This window comes from Urocitellus parryii, chromosome 6 (assembly GCF_045843805.1).
Source record: "Urocitellus parryii isolate mUroPar1 chromosome 6, mUroPar1.hap1, whole genome shotgun sequence".
Taxonomy (NCBI): Eukaryota; Metazoa; Chordata; class Mammalia; order Rodentia; family Sciuridae; genus Urocitellus; species Urocitellus parryii.
In genome coordinates this window covers 81800277-81821557 of record NC_135536.1, presented here as the reverse complement: position 1 = coordinate 81821557, position 21281 = coordinate 81800277, and the positions used below count along the sequence as shown (strand labels likewise).

General features: G+C 40.3%; 1 protein-coding gene across 1 annotated transcript in view; it reads left to right on the top strand.

Moving 5' to 3' along the window:
- Positions 1–21281, top strand: part of Ryr3 (ryanodine receptor 3) — a 364780-nt gene that overhangs the window by 65464 nt on the left and 278035 nt on the right. The window contains exons 4-10 of the mRNA XM_026390365.2: positions 310–384; positions 2605–2683; positions 8301–8413; positions 9302–9401; positions 12066–12159; positions 15066–15140; positions 17067–17223. Of these exons, the coding sequence (XP_026246150.2) occupies positions 310–384; positions 2605–2683; positions 8301–8413; positions 9302–9401; positions 12066–12159; positions 15066–15140; positions 17067–17223 (693 nt within the window). The remainder of the gene's footprint in view (positions 1–309; positions 385–2604; positions 2684–8300; positions 8414–9301; positions 9402–12065; positions 12160–15065; positions 15141–17066; positions 17224–21281) is intronic.

The window sequence follows — 21281 nt, the reverse complement described above, 5'->3', positions numbered from 1 at the left end:
TGCTCTTTCCCAAGGATGTTGCATGGCTGTGGTCACAAGCCTTTCTCACCCATTAGCCCAACACATGCTTCTGGAATGAACTCATTGGGAGCCCTTGTAATAAGTCTTTTTCTTGGTGTGTGTGTGTGTGTCTCTGTCTCTGTCTCTCTCTCTCTCTCTCTCTCTCTCTCTCTGTCTCTCTCTGTGTGTGTGTGTGTGTGTGTGTGTGTGTGTGTCTCTCTCTCCCCCCCCAAAAAAATGTTTGTGTTGCTTTGCTGTCAGAGAGGCCACATCTGGTCCATGCTGATATTTTCCTCCTCACTCCCACAGGCAGCACAAGGGGGTGGCCACAGGACCCTGCTCTATGGTCATGCAATTCTCCTGAGACACTCTTTCAGTGGAATGGTAAGCTTATCTGTTTGTCGGCTTTCACCACTCAAGGAGGAGGAAAAAGATGAAGGGAAGAAACCAGTCACTCCAAATTAACATTAGGAACAAGTTGAAATATAAACAACTATAGTACATTATTGTCTTCCTCAATTTTTTGATTATGTTTTGTGTTTTCTTAATATCTGATACATACCCGCTCCATCAGGAAGTCAGCCATGTGTCATTGTTGTTTTCTTCACTGAGCCCAATCCAACCAAGTACACTGCCTGGTCATAGAGAGAAATAATTGTTGAATTAATGACTGATCAAATGAACATGTAGTAACTAAGTTCTTGAGTATATGAGGATAACCAGCCTAGAAGAAAATCCAGTCGAATGGATTTTTATGACATTTTCCTTCTTATACTCAGCTAAAAGAAATGGGATGATGTTCATGGCCTTCAATCCTGGAAGAAATTGGAGGTATTATGTTAATCCAGAGGGAGAAGGAAGATAAGGGAAAAGGCAGTCCATCACAGAGAGCTTGGTCAGGATATAACTAATCAGGGATTTAGAACCCAAATACCCAGAATGGAGATAACTCGGTGTTACTTGGGAAAAAACTTGCAAATGTTTAATAAATATGACTTTTGAAGTATAGCTATTACAGATCTCTTTCAGGAATGGTTAAGAATATTATGATCTCAATCAGGTATAATATGGGCCAATTCCAATAACATTTACTCTCAGTTCCTGAGTGTATTATGCTCACTTGCTAGCAAGATAAGGGAGATTTGTCTTCTTTCTCTAGCCCTAGTGAAAAGCTGACACATTAATTCAAGACTTTATTTCACACATTTCCACCTGCAGCATGATGCAAAGCTCAACTCAAAGCTTGAACTATGCAGTTGTCACAGGATCAGCAATTGCCTCTTAAATAATTTATTTATTGCTGCATTCTTTTTTTTTTTCTGGGCACTGATAAGAAGTTGACCTGAACATCCATTTGTCCTTCATGGCAAAGCTGAAACAAAAAAATGGCCAAAAAAATGGAGACCTTTTAATAGTAGGGAAATTTACGCTGCTGTCTCTAGCATTGAAAGGTGATTGCTCTTTTAGAATCTATTCTTATTCATAGGGTTAAATAAAAACCTAACACCTCTCTTTTTCCTACCTAAATAGGTTTAGCAAACTTCAAACTACACATTTATCATGGCTTCAAAAACTCAGGCTAACACACTGGTAGGGAAAGGAAGACTTATACTATTTATCATTAAGTTTACTCCTTTAAAAAAAAAATTCCACTCACAGTTAACACAGGCTCTGCACTGGTAGTTCCTTTGAAGATTAGTTCTGGGAATAAAGCTTGTGAAATATGACTCTGTACATTGCAATGATTTTCCACCTTTTTGTAGCAAACTAGAAGTATAGCACAGGAAGTGTGTCCCTAGTGAGCATCTACCTCCTGCACCATTTCCAAGGTGTGCTGCTGTGCCACCATGAGGAAGGCAGGAAGTGGCCATGGCTTCCTTTCCTTTAATAAGCTACTTTAAAAATCATCTTTCAACTTTTATCTGTACATGTTTATAATCAGAAAAAAAAGTGTAAATGCAGTTTTGAGAAATTTTTAAACTCGTAGAAAATTTGACTGAAAAATAAATGAAAGAAGGGAATCGTACGTGGTTCCCACTCCCCAACCTCCACTATCTAAACACAACTTCCATTAACCTGATGTAATTTCCTTTTAGTCTAGTTGTAAACATTTAAATTTTGCACACATTAACTATATAAATGTATAATTTTGTATATGACTTTGTAGCTCAGGGTATTGTAAACAAAGTTCCATGCTTTTATACATTCTTGATAAATACTGTTAACAACATAATATTCCATAAAATAGAAGTACCACAGTTTATCTAACTTTCCATTATTCTTGATCATTTATGTTCCATTTATGTTGTTCCCAATTTAAAATTTCCAGCATTTCACTGAACTAAAACATATTTAATATTTCAAATTTATTTCTATAACATATAGTTCTGTATGTTAAATCAAGAGAGCATCAAATAACAGCCTCTTTGAGGCTTTAAATTTATTATAGAAGTATTTCCCAAAAGCATTGTACCATTTAACCTTCCAACAGGCAAGATGGATGAGCCCATTTCTCAGGAGCTCACTGTTGAGGCTAGCTAATGATGGGGTACCAAGACCCTGTAGAAGAGTCTGACTTCAGTAGCATCTGCTCTTGTTTTGCAGTATCTAACTTGTTTGACGACATCAAGATCCCAGACAGATAAGCTTGCCTTTGATGTAGGTCTACAGGAGCAAGCCACAGGTAAGTCACCATCCCTGAGCTCCTGCCCTGTGGGGTTTTGTACTAAAAGCTTTCACTTACTCACTTGGGATTCCAAACCAATCAGGTCAAGAAACGGGTCTGGAAAAATTTTAGAAAATGAAACACTAAAGAAAGAATATGTGAGGGGCTGGGGTTATAGCTCAGGGGTAGAGTGCTTGTCTCACACAGGTGAGTCACTGCACTTGATCCTTAGCACCACATAAAAATAAAGAATGTGTGAAGTGTATGGAAACATAGAAACTAGGCGTGAAGAAGAAAATAAGGCTTTAACCACAAGTTCTTTGAGTCTCAGAGAAAAGCTAGTCTTTAGGGTTTGATACTTAAAGTAAGAACTATCATTCCTGATAAGAACCAATGTAATTGAATAACTGCTAAGAAAAAAAAAATAAAGGCAGCATAATAACAGCTTACGTAATAAAGGATAGTGTCCAGGTTAAAGGGGCAGGCCCCTTTTATTCTGCAGTGACCAAGCTATTTCTAAAGCAGTTTTCCAGCTGTTAGTCAGCCAATTCTGCCGTTCCAGTGTGTTCCCTTTAGTATCTTTTACTTCATATTTTTCTTTAAATTTACTTTCACACTTAAAATTTTATAGACCAAAATTTTATTATTCCTTTAAGTAGAAAACCAGTGTTGCTCACCATAAAAGTAAATACAGTGAAAAGAAAAACATGGTAAATAATTGAGATGTTGACAAATATTAGAAAAGTGTTAGTTTTCACTAGTTCTACATTGATTTTTCTTCAGATAGAACTAGTTTAAAAGAGAATAGAGTAGTAAAAAGAAAATTATCATGATTCAATTCCATTCCATTTGTTTTTTAATAATGGTATATATCGTAAATTTGGGGATTCTCTGGCTTTTTTTTCTCCTGAAGCAATAAAAAATATTGGTAGTCAAAATGTAGCTTCTAAGTAAGGTGGTGACCAGGATGATACTGCAGAGGAACAGCTGACCTAGGGGTATAATATGCTGTCTATGGCTGGGAATATTCATAGACAATCTCACCATCTGTCAAGGTCAGTATGGAATTCCTGCTCCATTTAGAGGTCAGGTTATTGCTCACCAGGATTCTCAGTTGCAAACAGAAACTGATTCAGGTTAACTCGAACCAAATAAGAATTTATTCAGATAAATAGAATATTTGGTAGAACGATCACTAAAGCTGGAACTCCCGACTTGGAAATTGGGATGCCAGAAAAGGACAGGACAGGAAAGAACCAGAGCAGAGGGCAAACTGTAAGTACTTCTAATTTGAATACAGTCTTGAATATCATGACATTTTCCCAAAATAGGAAGGGGCTTCCCATGTTAGATAGCCAAAGGAGGACAAAAGTCTGTGTTGTTACTGTAACATTGGGCCAGCTTATAAAGGATACACATTGTTTCAGTTCATAGGTTGTCAAAAAAAAAAAAAAAAACTAATATCTAAACCATCTTTAGCTGTTGTTTCTGTGTATTGCACAGTAGGGTCCTAAGAGTGCCCAAGGAGAGCACCTTTCTCCCTATCCCCTCTTCTGCTTTTTGAACAAAGCAGAAGACTAGGCTGCCTCCGCCCATTATGAGTTTTTTTTTTTCCCCCTGAAAATAAGATTATATTTGAATTTTTATTTGGTGTTTCTTTATTTTCACCTAAAGTGTTTTTCTTAAAATATAATTTCCTCTAAGGTGTTGTCAACTGTTGCTGAAAATTGCCAAATGAGTGAAGTGCCTCTCTCTGAATATGAGTTGGCCTCTCTGTATAAACTCACTGTCAATCTTGGAGCTTATAATTGGAAAAGTCATATATGGTCATTCTATTTATATCAGTAAAATGACTTTATACTTTATGAAAGTTGGGAAGCAATTGAAAAATAACACTTTCTAGTCATGTGATCAGGGATTCTGTTTTAACTACTAAAGCCTTCAATAAAAATGGAGGAAAAAAATAACAGCAGAGAATATTACTCTTTTGGGTACTTTTTTCTAAGCTCCTGAAATCAGACTTGGTGGGAATTATGACAGACTAGGCAAACACGTGATCAAGATTATGTCAAGATCAAGTCAGCTGATGAGATGTGGCAAGAGGCGGGGGTTCTTAGCTGGGTCTTCATGAAAATTTTAGGCCTAAAGTAGTTTACTTTTATTTCACCTGGCTCTCCACAACCCATTTCATATTCTCTTTAAATAAGGGTGGCCTGGTATTTGTGAAGGAGAAAGAGAAGCACATGCAGCCATGATAGGGATCTCCTCATCATAGGAGGAGACTCATGTGCAATCCAATAGGGTGGGATCCTGGTTCCTGACTGGATGATCCTATGAATGCACTTTGGGCAGAGAAAAGTCTTCAGAGTTGTGAACAAGTAAACTGCTTATCGGTTGAGGGGAATCTCCAGGAAAATGTGAAAGGAGAAAGTTTGGGGGATAGGGATGGAGGTTTGAACAGTTTGGAAGCTCTTTTCCCCCTACACACTGGGTAATAAATTCTAAACAGAACTGATGATAAATTTACCCTTGATTTTACTTAATTCTTCCTGTTCTCCTGTTAAAGTGTTTTATTATTGTTGTTTTATTCTTTTAAGGATTTAGTCATAACTTTAGAATCTAGACTTGGAAATAAATCTGTTTTGTTTTGTTTTTTTAAATTGCACACACTTAAAGTGCTGGTATGTATTTTAGGGCCAGTGATGGGCTCATCCTCTTAATTCAAGGAACAGCTGTCTCCCTGAGTTCCAGAGCACTCTTCCCTTCCCAAGCATGCCTGATCAGGGCTCACCTCATGCTTGAGGCCCTCCCATGGTCCACAGAGTACATAAAGGATACACATCATTTTCCCCTTCAAATATCCCCTGAGTTTAAACTTAAAGTAATACCTATGCATAGTTTAAAGAGAGAAATTGAAGCTTATCATAAACATCAGTCTCCTACCCTCCTGAGCTCCCTGCTCTGAACTGTTCATATCTGGGGTACCCACTTTCAGGTCCTTCAGTATTATTTCCCATTTTTGATGGATGTGTACACACTGCTATTTTATCATTCTTTTTGGATTAGGTGTTATCTATTGATGTTCTGATAAAAATTAACTCATATTCATTCTACTCTTCTCTATCGTCTCTCTCCACACTCCCAGTGTATTTACATCTATTTTTATGTAATGAACAAATCCACGTTAACCCTTTACATTGTCATATCTGTCACTTTTATTTGAAATAAGCCACGTAATATGCTAAGATCATGTTTATTTTATTTTGCAATTTTTTGATTGACCAGTAGTCAGTTGCCTATTTGTCAAGTTTTGGTTACCCAGTCATTTTTTAAATTTCCAAATGTTCCCACAGAACTGAAACTCTCCCCTCATTAAACTCAATTATATTATCCCTCTGTCAGTTTCATCTTCTTAGAAGTATCCACCATCATTCAGGGCCTTCCCTTTGCCTCTTTCCATGTTTCCTGAATCTTGTGGGTTTTTCCTTTCTTGGTTGACCAGTTCACCTTGGTGAAGCATGCTGCCCAGTAGCTTTTATAGCAGAGGTCCATTGGGGAGATAATTGTTGTCCGAACATTTCTTAATTATAACTTCATAAGCACTTCATAGTTTAGTTTAATTTTGTGCATAGGAGAAAAAATTTCTCCTCATCTTCCTGAAGGCTTTCTTCTAGCTTAAGGTCTGGCTGTTGAGAAATCTACATTCTGATTCCTGATGCTTAGTATGTAACTATTTTTTTCTTTTCTCAATGCTTACTAAGATCTTTTCACCCTGGTGTTAGTGATTCCACAGTGTGTCTTGTTCCTGTATCACAGGAATGGACCTTGGTGTAGGTCTCTATTCTTCATTACATGAGGCACTTCATAGGTCCTTTCAATTTGTTTGGAAATGACTATCTTTCAGCAATGGAAAAATTTTAATAATAATATTTCTTTGTTACTTTCCTCTGTTCTTGCTTTCTGAAATTCCTCTAGATGGATTTTCTAATTCTCTTTTTGCTCCTATTTCTAATCGTTTTTTTCTTTCTGGAAGAATTTTTCCACTTTATCTTGGAATCCTTTTTTTTTTTTTTTTCCTATTTTCTTTTTTTCAGGATCGAAGGGTATTTTATTTTTCTCTAAAGGGGTTCTTCAGAGAAAAGCAGAACTTTCCTCTTACCTCTCTGATATTATTAATTGTAAGATTTTATAAAGTTCTTTTTTTCTTTATTTCCTCCAGCCTTGCCCCCTTTCTGCTTTGTTCCTATCATTTTGTATTGGGGACTTGGCTCAGGTTTCTGGTGATCCGTGATCTTCCCTCCTGTTCAGGTAAAGACAGCAGAAGTTGTCTGGAAGCCAACTGTGGCTTGACATCTTCTGAGCCTCGCTCTTGTAGTGTGGCAAGACCTGGGCCTTTTGTGGGAGACCCTCGGCCCACAGTATTTTTTATCTTAAATAGTTTGGCTTCCCTAAAAATTAATCTTCAACTCTGGGCAGCAGAGCTGGGGTAGTTCCGCTTTGCAGTGGGCACTCTGGAAGCTGAGAGGTAGAAGCAGAAGAGAAGAGGTGGGCTTTTACTAATCCAGTGTAAAGTTTCAATTACTCCATCCTCAGCAGGACTCCGCTTCCTCCTCTGATGTGCCTGGTATTTCCAAGGCCAGATCCTTGGTAGTTTGCCATTTGATTGACTAGAATTCTCTTGTAGCAAGGAGGGGGGGGAAAGTCAACTGTGCAGGACAGGGAAGGGACCTGGGGATTGGATATCCTTTGAAGCTTTCAGCCAGCCCTCCCTTTTTCAACCCATCTTTAGCTCCTTCCTCCTCAAGTAAATTTTATCTCCAATCCCAGAGATTTTTTCTAAAGAATATAGGCTATATTTTTATTCATTGGTAGTTTCTTCTCTATTTATTACTCAAAGACTTGGGTGTTTGATTTCTCTTGGATAAAAGCATCTATCTGCTTTTCTTTTTCTAACAATTTCTCTTCCTTGCTTTGACCTTGTTATCTGTTGTCTTAGTCCTTATAGGTTTAAGCCTTTATGAAATCCCTTTTCTGCTGGGCATGGTGGAAAATGCCTGTAATCCCAGCATCTTGGGGAGACTGAGACAGGAGGATCTCAAATTCAAACCTCAGATACTTAGCAAGGCCCTAAGCAACTTATTGAGGCCCTGTCTTAAAAGACTTTTTAAAAGGCTGGGGATATGGCTCAGTAGCTCTTAAGCACCCCTGGGTTCAATCCCTGGTACCAAAAAAAAAAAAAAAAAAAACCCAAAAAAACTTTTCTAATGTTTTAATAGGATTTTATAAAAGGTGGGGGGCAAAGATAAAAGTGTCTAAGTGTGTAGTATACCAGTGAAATAAATTCTTGGATTTAAAAGGGAAAGCATTTTTCTATATGCTTTGAAAGCACTCTAACTTCTATGACGTCTGATCTCCAATACTCTTTGCCACACCCTGTCATTCTGGACATGAAAGATAGGTGTAATCAAGGGAATATGTGAGGCCAGCTGGAATGGTTACAGGTTAATGGAAATTTAAGACTGAGGTAGGGGAAGAGAGAGTTTAAGGGTTGTCATCAGGAGGAAGGAGAGTGAGGGACAGAATGAGAGACCCTGTCCTCCAGGAAGCAACAACTAACTCAGGAGCCTTCATGTAGGAGAAGCCTGTTGGTGGACCATACATCCTGCTTCCAAACAAAGGTCAGAGGGAGAGAAGGTTCGAATTGGCGATGACCTGATCCTCGTCAGTGTGTCCTCTGAAAGATACCTCGTAAGTACCTCGTTCAACAGCTGCTTTTCAATTCCGGAATTTTTCCCTTTAGGAGTAGAGAGCCAAGGAAAATTGAGCCTCAGCATGTTGAACAGGATAAGATGCCTCTTCACATTACACTTGGGAAATGGAAACTTCTCTCCCATACCAGGTGCTCATGGGGCCTGGAACTCAGCTGTTAGTTACCCTTTGAATTTTGTCCAGCAAACTCTGCCAACATGTCCCAGGCATTATTCACACATGAGTTAACGTGACATGAGTTTACGTGACTATGATTTTACCACATGGTTTAGCTTTTGCCCAGTAGAGAACAAATCAAAAAGAATGTCATACAGGAAAATAGCATTCATTGGAGAAAGAATGAAAATTTAAAATGTGTTAGAGCCTGGGGTGCTGCAGAAGTGGAAGATGCAGGTGAGATCTCGCAGCTGGGGATGAGAACCAGGCAGACATCACTGACACCAGCCCCCTTGTGGAGGATGGGGATGCCTAAAGAGAAGTTTTAAGCTTCTCAACAGTTTTTCATAGTCAACCCTATCAGATTTCGCTTTGCCTTGTCCACATGCCGGAGTTCTTTTTCCCATCTGTGAGTTTCCTTATCCTACAGAGAATAGACATTTTGTGACTTCACGTTGAATCAGGGATCCAGCTGAGGGGATGAAGTCAACTGATCTGCCACCTCTGAGGCTGAATACTTCCTCTTCTCCAAAGAAAGTATCCCACTTTGAAGCTGCTTCTAGATTGGGTGGAGAAATCTCCTACAGGCTATGTAGAAAAAAACAGATAACAGATAGGCTGTTTGATTTAATCCTTGAAATTGTAGGTGAGCTGCTCTGACAGGACTAGACTGGTGATTTAAAGAGTGTTTCATTTCTGTTTCTGCTGCAGCATCTCTCGATATCAAATGGTAACATACAAGTGGATGCCTCCTTCATGCAAACACTCTGGAATGTACATCCTACGTGCTCAGGAAGTAGCATTGAAGAAGGTGTGCTTTTTTGTGTGTGTATGCAGTCAGCTCTGAGCCTGCCAATCTCTCTTGTGTGCATATATTGACATTTTTCATTTCCCAGCTCCCACCAGAATGTCTTCGTATACAGGTAGCATGGTTTTAGTTCACATAAATTTATTTATCTGATGTCTGTAATGGATTTTTTTCTTTCCTTCTGATTACATGAGCATCCCGACTTTATTTTTCAATCCACCATTAGCTTAGCACTGTATGCATTCAGACTTGAATCACCACATCTTCATTTTTATATATGGTTATGAGTTACAGGTAGACAGACCTCAGCAACTTCTATTTTAGAAGTGATCTTTTGCCAAGAAGGTGATACTTTACAAATTCCTCTGCAGTAAAACTGTTTTTGGTTATTTGCTTTAACTTATGGAAGACCATTTAAAAATCAGTGAAAATTTCTCAGGATGTTATTTTTTTCCTTGGAAATAACATCATCTCACTTTGCTCTCGTATCCTACTTTCCTGAGCCAGGCAGTCAATGTACCTTGCAGGTTATGTAATAAACATACTGGCCTTGGCTCACTTGTAGTTAATACCACAGCTGAGCAGAATAATAAAATGTGAATGACCTGTGGGTTATTGCATTTCATTCTGGCACTTTAAAGCAAGATCAGAATTTTTAAAAATAGTTATATCACAGACTTTAACCCTATTTTTCTTCCTTCACCTACTAAGTTTCAAACTGGGAGTGCCCGTCAGTGCTGTGCTTGAAAATAGAAAAATAAGAGTTGTCAAGGTGATACCCCAGTTTTAGATGGCATCATAGCTAACCTGCATAACTGGGAAATGACAAGTTCTTAACTCTTTGGAAACGTGGAAAACAGTGAAAAGGCAGGGTGCATTCAGCCCCCTTTCTGGATGCTGGGGTTAACCCACCAACTTAAGTCTATTCTCAACCTTCCTCTTCCAGTCAGGAGAAACCCCAGGTTTCAATCTTCCCCTGCAAAGTTTTGACTCAATCCTATGTTAAGTTTTTCATTATCAATATAGGAATAAAATTCTCTCAGTCTCAACAGAGGGCCTATAGAGATTAATGAAGTAGCATTTGCAAATCATGTCAAAAAGGTCCTCATAGAAGTGTTGAGTGCCTTTGTGGTGGGGTAATCTGGGTAGCTCATCACTTGTGCCATTCAGCTCTGCAGAAAATGCCCTTGGAGCATCCGCTACTGAGAAATGCCCTTCATCCCTCAGGAGCATTAGCAATCCTCCTCATTATGCGTCTTTCCTGACGGTGGCACCATGTTTTAGTTAAGAAAACCTAAACCAGCACTTTGCAGTTTTCTCTGGTGAATAGGGCTGATTGAAGGAGCCCACAAACTGTTAATGATGAACTCCTAAGAGGGAGTGGCCTCACCCTCAGGAAATGAGGGAGAGTTTAATCAAGAACTTGATCCCTGAGAGAGCTAATTTTCTAAATAAAATTAAGAATTCCCTTATGAATTATTTTTAATGCAAAAACATATAGCTGGAAATATTAGTACAACAAGATACAAGATATAGGAATATTGGAAAAAGACTTCTGTATATTTTTTTAAAAGTTCAAAGAAATCCTTGCCTAGAGTAAAACAAAAAACAAACCCTGAGCTAACAAGTATTACACTGTCACTGTACCAGATGCACTGATAACACCCTTTACCCCCCCCCTGGCATGATTTCTCATTACTGTTACTGTAATCTAGCACCCAAAATAGTTCATGACAGCCCCCCCAAGTGATCTAATTATATGACTTAAAATTCTGAATCAGACATTGAGCATATTAAGTCCATGTGTCTCCTGAGAACAGAGTAGCCTGGAGAATTGGGTGGTAGGGGGTGTTGTATTTTTAATTCAGAGGAATAACAAACCCTTCTTTTTTTCTTTTTTGTGCAAAGCAAGCTCAGACTGGGGACTCACTCCTGCTTGTATGTTCTTTGAATTAAGGCTCAGAATTTATTTGAAGACTACTGGTGATCATGTCCTTGAAGTTCATTGTTTCCTTTTAGTTTCTGAGCTCCATAATTATTGTGATTCCTTTATTCTGAAAACTTAGTCCTTCTTGATAGCACCATCCACATTTGTCCACCACAGATGCTAGAGAGGACTTCTGCTTCCACCTTTGTGCTTTAGGAGTGCCATCCAGATTTGATCTACATTTGTTAAACATATTTCTCAAGACAGCTCCTTACAGCAGTTTGCTGTCCCCCTTCACAGCACCTTTCTTTCTTTCCAAGGACTGTGATTTGGATTTTACCACAAAGCTTAGACATTGAGATTGTACGAATTTATCTGGGAATTTGGTTTTGTATGTATTTACATAATAAGTAACTAGAAAAATCCTTATCCTCCTCATATTAGCAACTTCGATTTTCATTTGTTTTTCAGTGATATCAATTGACACACTATTTTCACCTCTCCTTTTGATGTTGAACTTGCTCATTTCTGAAGCTCTCTATTTAGCTTTCAGTGTTAGAGTTGTTTTGACTTTCTTGTTATTTCTGCCTGAGGCCTGAATTCGTGGAATTTATAATTTCGCAAATGCATCTCTTGGTGTGTTCTGTAACTGGCACAGACCTGCATGATTTTACCCTTTTAAACATAGTGTTCTCTTTAAACTTCCCATTAGTTCATGGTAGAATGTGATCATTTTTCAGGCTACCTACTTGGTGGACACGTGGTACGTCTTTTCCATGGTCATGACGAGTGTCTGACGATACCATCTACAGACCAGAATGATTCCCAGCACAGGTAAGTTAATAGCTGCCTCTTCCTCCTACCTGCTGCCAGCCCCAGATGACACAAACTAAAGAGTTTGCATTTGTGTTTGGCTGCAGATGAATTCTGTAGGTGTTGCTCAATTGGCAAGCCTTCCTATAGCCATGAGTTCCAGTTTGCAAAATAGGAGTGGCAGGATAGTAGCATTTGCTCACAGGAAGAGCTATCTGTGCACACTCTTATTAGGCAAGCAATTCTATAATGCTTCCCAAGCCCTTTTTCTTCAGGTGCTCCCAAGTCTAAGGAGTTTCCGGTTACATTGACTAGAGACTAAAGCACCCATTTTGGAGATGGAAATTGGGATAATCATCCTAGTAAATCTGTGTGCTTACACAAATTATTCACTGGGTTCTTCAAAGGCAAATCATCTCTATTCTTCCCTTTCCATGTGCTAAGTAATTAAGGTGGAGCTAGTTGATTTAGTTTTGCTTATTCCCAACTAGCATTGGAGAAACTCAAAGTCAGTGTCCAATAGGAACTAGATTCAGCAGGAGGTGGTGCAAGGGCAAAGGCGGTGGCTAGAGGATGCCACTGAACTGATGATCTCTTTGGTCCTCCAGTTGAACCTTGACAGATGTGTATCCAAAAAAATCCAAACCGATATAATACAAGATACTAGTTCAAGTCTTAATACTAAACTGATATATTTTTTTTAAATCAAACTTCTGATCCACATTAGACTGAATTTGGGATAACAGTGAGTGTGATCTGGTGGTAATGCTTTCTTTTCCGTTTGTGTAATGCCTATGGGAAACTTAACCACATTTCTTTTCCTTCATTGGAGACATGGGCTCACAAATCTTCACATGTTGGAGATTGTGTAGGTCAGGTTCCTGCCAAAGATTCCACACTGACTGATTTCAGATGGAAGTCTAGAAGCCAGAGCTTTTGGCTGTCCTTCAGGGCTCATTCCTTATTTGTACTAAAGGAGGCCAGAAATGCTATACTTGGATGTAATATCTGTGCCTCTTAGAAGCTATCCATTGGCAATATGAATCCCTTATACCTCTGAATCTCTTCTACTTGCTGTGTCCTCTGAATAGCATTTCATGAGAACCAAATGTGACCTAGAACAGTGTTTAGAGCACAGATCTATATCAAAAGTCATGATTAATTCACTCCCCGCCTCACCAACACTGGTCCAGTTGTTGACAGTTATTTCTGAGAAGGGAAGTTCCGTTGACCTGATTTCCCTTAGAATTAAGAATCTCCCACCCAGAGCAATGCCAGGCAAGCCTATTCAGTTGCAGGATTTTTTTCCCTTTTGTGTTAGGTAGTGAGACTATGCAGTAGCTCATTTGCTGTCTGCTACATCAAGTTTTGCAGGGAGCTAAATAACTAAAGTTTTGTGGTTGAGCTTTACTGTTATCTATATCTAAGATGGAATACACTAGAACTTCACTAGTTCTTCTTCCCATTCCTGTCCTACTTTTAAGGATAGAAATTTGGAAAAAGTGAAGTACTCACCATGAGCTCCCAACACCCTGCCCCACCCCATAGAACCACAGCCTGGGTAGAAACTAGGCTGCTTGGAGAGGTTGTCATTTGGTGTGAGCATTCCTACTACAAAGGAAAGGCAGGGCAGGTATTTGAAAGGAGGGGTGAGGAGATTGAGTTAGAGAGCAGCCTCCAAAATGGGCTTAAGGAAGCAACACGCATTCCATGACTGAGATAAGAGAGGAGGTGGCCTACCTTTGGCTTAGGACTCCATGGACTCTAATTTGTTTTATAAAAAGAAACACCAATTAAAAATAAGAGGGCTTATCCCTTTCCTTTGTAAGGAAACAGGGGGTTGAGATTGAAGCAAGTAAGCAGATATTGGGTATGCTGAAGTTTTGTATGAGTTGACGTGTCAATCAAAGTGGAATACTTTGGTTTTATTTGATGTCCGGGTGACATAAGTGGCCTTTTCCTTATCTTTTGTCAGGAAATTCCTCAGATCTGGCCAGATGGTCAGAAACACTGAAATCTGGGAGAGAATAAGGGAACAGGAAATGGGGAACATGCTGAAATTCCAGTAGCCATGAAGGCATGCTGTGGTGCTGGCTCTCCAGAGGAAATCATTTTTATTCCCTCTTAAACTCTGGGAGCAGTCAGGCTCAATAGACAGAGACTCCCAGAATGGAAACCCAAGATCAACAATATCACATTCTGAGCTCTGATCCCCAGCTCTGCCTCTGGCTTGTCAAACACCCTGGGATAAGTCATTTAACCTATTGAAGCTAAGGCTGAGCTGTCAGCCAAGCTTTCAAAAGCACCTCAGCTCACCACCCACTTCACTCCTCTCCTTGGAATTGTTTTAGAGAACAGGAACAAGTTGTTTCAACCTCAGTAACCTTGTGAGATCAAACAGATCAAGCTGCCAGAATATCCCAAGTAGGAAGAATGGATTTTGAAGAATCCTTCAGATGTCAGGAGTTAGGGGGTTCTCTAGGGCCAGCCCCTGTGCTGTCTCACCTGTGACCTAGGGTCAGCCACTTTACCTCCCCCTGAGGGATCCTTCCAGTTTTCACTGTTTTAAAAGTACAAATCCATTTATAAAAGACACAAAGCTACATCATGGAGCTCAGCCCTAAATACTTGGAGCATTCTGTGTTAGTGTCATGGTATATGACTGGGATAATTTGATCCTATTGCAGAAATGGAGATGTTCTTGTCCCCTTTTTTTACTTTACCCTAGTGATCCATGAACTGGTGAGCAGTTCCCTCCCCTTAAGCAGTTTTTAATCCCTCCTAGGAGACTGGGAAGTGTGCTTGCCTCCTTTTAAATCTTGCTTTGCATTTTGCTGACTGTGGGAAAGCCTAGACAGCAGCAGTTCTGAGCAGCCTTTGCAGGGAGCTGTTCCTCGCCTGGTGCTGATCTCCAACTCTGCTCACAGGAGAGTATTCTATGAAGCCGGGGGAGCTGGGACCAGAGCCAGGTCTCTGTGGAGAGTGGAACCCCTTCGGATAAGGTAACGGAGGCCTGCTTTTCCAGTGTGGTCCTTTCTCGCAAATATTTCATTTGCCCCATGTCACCTGGCAAACTCTCAGAAGTGCTTGGTACACAATTGAGCTCTGAAATTTCCCTGACTTTGTTTTTAAGGAACAGTGCACTCAAAAGATTTCTAAGACCACCGTTTTGTTAGAGAGATGGCTCAGCTGCTCTTATGGTAGCCAAGTAATAAAAGGCAAGTTCAGACATTGGTCGCTGAAAGCCATCAAAGTTCTTCCATTTGTTTTCTGGAACCCAGATAGTCTTCTCTCTCCTCCCAGATTTATGGACTCCAGCAGAAAGTGTGATTTAAATGAAAAAGAGACAGACAGCCTCATGGTATGGGGTAAGAGAAACTTCACTGGAAATGTAGCTATGAAGAAAATTACTTAACCAGAACTTTTCAGAGATGGTAATGTGCCCCAGTGAAAGGGGCAGGAAGCTGACTTTCCAGCCTTGACCTTGAGTAACTGCTTGCTAAAACTATAGTAACATGTCCACTAAACTCCAGACTGCTGAAGACCAATCCAGTTGAGAGCAGGGACTTTGTTTTGCTGAGCAGGTAGGAATTTGGGCTAGAATGAAATTTCTGGGAATGAGAGAAACCATCTGGTTTCCCTTCTCTGCCTTTTTCTATAGCACTCAGTTCAGCATCTCCCCGAGTACATGTTCAGAGTAAAAGTCTTTCTCATGAGGCATGTATACCCCCCAGAGGTCGTCAAGATAATCCACTGGAGATAAGAAGAAAATATCAGAACATGCACACATACTCATTCAAACTCTTACTGAGAAACCGGTTGGAGACTGCTGATTTAAAGGATACTTGGTATAATTGACAAACGGCACATATTTAGTGTAAAAGAAATACTGTTTTTTTAAGAACCACCTATTTGTTAACTAGCTTGGGGCATTTACATTCTTGTCCTGTTAAAATCTAATGGTAGTATGCCCTTTTTCTCAGGATAGTAGACCTTCTCAATTAACTGACTTTTTAAATAAGTCAAAATAGGGACATACATACAGTGTTTGTTATGGTTGTGAACTCATTGTCCCAGGGACCGAAACATGAAGAATTTAAGATTTTTATATGTGATTTGGGTCCACTGATTCTCCAAATGTTGTAATGTGTAAAGTAATTTAAAAATATTTACACATATATCTCTTAAACATCTTGTTCTAATTTAACACACCTTATTCTAATTTAGAAGATGAATTTTGAGTTCCTAGTTTTTTTGGCAGATACTTTCTCCATGACAAGCTGCCGTAATTTGGTTGAAAGCTGATCTTTTGGTGAAGGACCATGAAAAGATTTACATTCAGCACAGGATCTTCTCGATCTCAATCGCTTTATCCAACTTGACTTTTCTCCATAGAATTTATTTCCTTCTAGCACAGCACAGTGTTTGCTTACCTATTGTGCTTGTTTATTTTCTACCTCTCTCTGGGAGGCATAAGCCTCACACATTTCTTTCTTTTTTGACTATTTCTCTTGAAGATAGGACTGTTGGTGGTAGTAAAATGTTTGAGTTCAGATAACACATTTGGAAAGGCTTTGCCTACCCAGATACACATTTTCCTGAAAAGGCAAGCTTTCCATCTATTTTTGTGCTTATTTGCATTAAGATTCTTCGGTGGAGTGAAGGGAAAATTGGCAACTTGGGACTTCCAGTTATGTTAAGCCACTGACCTGCCTTCAGGATCATGTTCCTTGTCAGGTTTTTAAGAGGAAAGAGAGCGCACAGTGCTGAGTCAAAGACACATATAAGACCCTAGGCCAGGCGGAGGTTTGGTCCAATATCGTTTAATGATGAACTTCAGAGCGGGGCAGAAGTCCATTGGCATGTGTAAGAAAGCACAAGGCATATACTGACAAAGACTTATTTTTGTATCTGCTTCCTCCTCCCAGCTGGAGTGGCAGTAATATCCGATGGGGCCAGGCTTTCCGACTCCGGCATCTCACCACAGGGCACTACCTGGCTTTGACGGAGGACCAGGGCCTTCTGTTGCAAGACCGGGGAAAGTCGGACACCAAGTCCACAGCCTTCTCCTTCCGGGCATCAAAGGTAAGTTGTGAAGTAGATTTTGACCCTTCTCTAAATGAATGATCAGAAACCTCCAGGTAAAACTCTGCCTGATAAGGAAGTAAGATGAAGCAAAGTAAAATTGGAAATCAGAACTATACTAATCACTTTCTTCTGTTGTGAATTGAGTTTTTGGAGGAATATGTGCCTTTGAGTGAAGGATGAAGTCTTGAGTAAGAGCCCCAGAGAACATAAGGATCACAGGAACAGACGTTGTTTCTCAGGGTCTAATGGGAAATACCAATGCTGTATACTGCAGTCTATGTTGGCTTTAATAAATTCTATGTTATATGTCTCACTCCCCTAAAGAAATGGAGGCATGAGTGTCAGAACATTTACTTGCCAAGCATGGCGACTCACAACTGCAATCCCAGCTCAGAAGGCTGAGGCAGGAGGATTGCAAGTTCTCAGGAAGAGCACTGCCCTTCTTTGAAACAGGAACACTGAGTCTATTCCTCCCATTTTTATTGTTCTCTAGTCCTTTTAAGCAGAGAAATTCTTTGGCATGTTTTTCTTCCCCAAATTGCCCTACACTAGAATTAGACTTTTCCTACATGTATGTTTAAAACAGTGAACAATGTGAGCCTTGGCAATTTAATGAGGCCCTAAGCAACTTAGTGAGACCTGTCTCAATATAAAAGATAAAAACGGCTGAGGATGTGGCTCAATGGTTAAGCCCCCCCATCCCAAGGTTCAATACCCAGGACCCAAAAAAAAAAAAAAAAAAAAAGAACTACATTACTACCTTTACTTAAGTCATGCAATTTATTTCAGAGAAATTGGAATGATTCAAAGACATAATTCTGGATGTGACATGGTCTTGTGGTTGTATTGTACAAAGTTCTAATACCTTCTCCATCCTTTCTCACCGCAACCTCCACTCCCAAATCTCTTAACTTCATCCTACTCATCCTCAACCTTCAATAAGAATGGATCCTATGCTAGTGAGGTCAATCGAAAGCAAACAGCTTTGCCGTTTGATGTGTATATAAACACCTGTGTTTTCTTTTTCCCCCAAACCTCTCACTTTAAAGCTCAGCCAGGTTTTGATTCTGTATAACTCAGGGTTGGATATAGTTGGGTAGTCAGAACTGCATGCTGCACTAACTTCTGATGGACAGTTGGATGTTCTGCCACTTGATGATTGTTCAGGAAAGACTATCCAAGCATAAGAAGGGCTCTGTATAGATGTGTGCACAGTTATCAGAAAGTCTGTGTTTCTGAGAGGAACCCTCAAAGTCTCCTTTGGGAATTTTGTCTGTAATTTCATTCTTCTTTGCTCTTTTCCAGAATAGATTTGATTTCTGTTCTCAACATGATTTCAGGGAAGGGTTATTGATGATTCTGTTCATGCAGGCAGGCTTGGGGTGAAACTGACGGCTGAATGTTCTGTGGGGTACTGCTGTTTCCTGATGTGTGAGAAGAGACCGGTCTTTCAGAACTGCCCTTCTTTGAAGCAGGAGCACTGATCCCTTTCCCCCACCTTTATTGTTCTCTGGTTCTTTTAAGCAGAGAAATTCTGTAGCATATGTTTTTTCCCCCTCCAAATTGTCCTACATTAGAATAAGACTTTTCCTATACCTATTTTTAAAACATTGAAGAATGTGAACCTCCTGCCCATATTTTCCTAAACTCGCCTCTGATGTCACTTTCCATCTACTCCTCTTCCAATGGCCTATGGACTACTTAAATTCATTATGATTTTTTGAGCATATCTCCTTCACATTTTAATCAATACTTTTTTTGATTCCCAGCATAAGTAGGATTTTAAATTCAAATTCATATCTACTTAGTCAACATTTTGGGCTCCAGGAAGTTGTTTAATGTAGTATAGCTTATTAAAAAAAAAAAAAAGCCACAGAAAAGTTTAAGCCCAGAGTCCGGCAGAATCTCATCCTCCCCTAAGAGGCAACTGGGGTGTGGAATGGAGGTGAGAGTAGCTGGAAGGAGGTGGAAAAGGAGAAATGACTCATTATGGCTGATGACCAAGTAGGTGCCTATGTGAGGACACCAGCTTGGCCTTTCTTTACCGGAGCACTCCATCCCTGGTTCCCCACCCCACTCTAGATGTACTGGATGACTGCAGGGTCTTTACCATCTCTCTTGTAGCTGAGGAGTCAGGCAGCCTCCCAAGCAGCTGGCAGGATCCATTCATTTCTTGGCTTAGCCTTATAGAGCATGGCTCAGCACTGTGCCATAGTCTCTGGGGAAAGCCAGAAAAACTCAGAGGACCACAGGATCCTCCTAACACTCCTTCCACCTGGCACCACTTCTGGCCTCTGAATGCATTGATCACTAAAAGGCCCATTGCTTATCTCCCAAGTCCCTCCATTTCCATGCATCTGGAGGCAAGCAGCTGATAGCTGGAAAGTCCTCATGTACCATGGAGGCAACCAGCATAGTAGAGCTGGAGGTAAAAGTCACCCATGGGTCACATTGTCCTGTGCACTTGGCAGTGTGCCCACATTTCACTGAAGTCACTTTGTTAGAAGTTCTCAATAACTCTCAGTACAGTAGTGCTCAGCCCAGTTACCCTCATTTCCATTTGAAAGGAATCGAAAGTAAAATTACCTAGGCTCCAAACAGGGCACATATGGCTGTGTTCCCACAGGAAATTGGGGCTTCCTTGGGATGTCATATGGAAGGAATATTTGGCATCTTAGACTGTAAAGTTATACACAAAAAAGAAAAAAAAAAAACATGTGGGGCTCACACAACTCTGCCATACATTATCCACATTGCTGTGGGGGAGGTACCTGATTTCTCCAGGCCTTTAGTAAGGAAATTCCTGCCTCACTGGTTGCAGGAGATCTTGAGAGAACACTACTCTGCCCCCACATAGTAGTGAGGATCCCAGCTAACCAAGGACAGGAGTTGGAGACTGTTTTTCCATAATGCAAAAGCATTGAGTCGTCTTGCCATCTTCTGACTGTTACAGTTGTTAGATGACAAAATAGACAACAGAAAGCAGTCTGAGATGACACACCAGGATCTGGGTGGTGGTGCAGGAATCGGGCCACTCAGTGGGAGTAAGAGGTTGAGACAGTAAGCTGTGTCCTATGTGGGTGGAATTGGGAAGGAAGTGGGACGTTGATCTTATTCTCTCTGTAGGCTAAAGGATACGGTATACAGAAAAAGAGATCCCCAGAAAGAGCAGTATTTGGGTTCAGTCATGCGTTTTAGAAAGGCACTGTGTCACCTGAGCCATGAGACTTTTGGTAACAGTGAGCTTCCCACCCTGCCGGGTTGCATTAGCCTATGACAGCTTTGACTACTAATTTGGGGGCCATGGAACAGCTGCCAGTGCTCAGTAACATTCTTAGCAAGCAGCCCTGACAAGGTAGTAGGTACCCCTGGGAATCTTGTGTGTGCCAAATAAGATGGGGGTGTGAATGAGCCTTGCTGCAAGGTGACCACATCCAGACACCAGTCTGGCTTGGGGTGTGTGTATGGGGGGGTGTATATATATATATGTATAAAAATGCACACATATCGCACATATATACATACATAATATACATCACACATATATATTCACCTACACATACAATCATGTGTGTGGATATATATATTTTCTGCTATAACAGGCAGAAAGTGATCTAGGTCAAGATCCTCCTGCCCTCCCTTCAGCAGGATGATGCTGGTCAGAGGGAGGTCTGGGATGATCTACAGTGTGGCACCACAACCTTACTCTTAAAGTGATACTGGATGAGACACAGCATGGCTTCCTAGTTGCCTAACTCTGACCTTGACTTCATGTGCTTCTGTCAGACCTGGAACACAATTCTTAATCTGTTTGTACTTCATCAGTAGTCTGTCTTAAAAGATCCGTTCATATCTGACCTCTGCCTGCCCTACCACTGTCTCTTCCCACTTGCTCCGGGTTATTGTATTGAGCTCCAGCATACTAAATATTTATCAGTAACTGAACGTGTGATTTCTGCCTACCACTTGCCTCTAGAATGCTCCACACACCACCACTAGAGAGTTCCTTCTCTCTTCTCATGCTTCCAGACAAGTGTCATATGTCCATAGGAAGA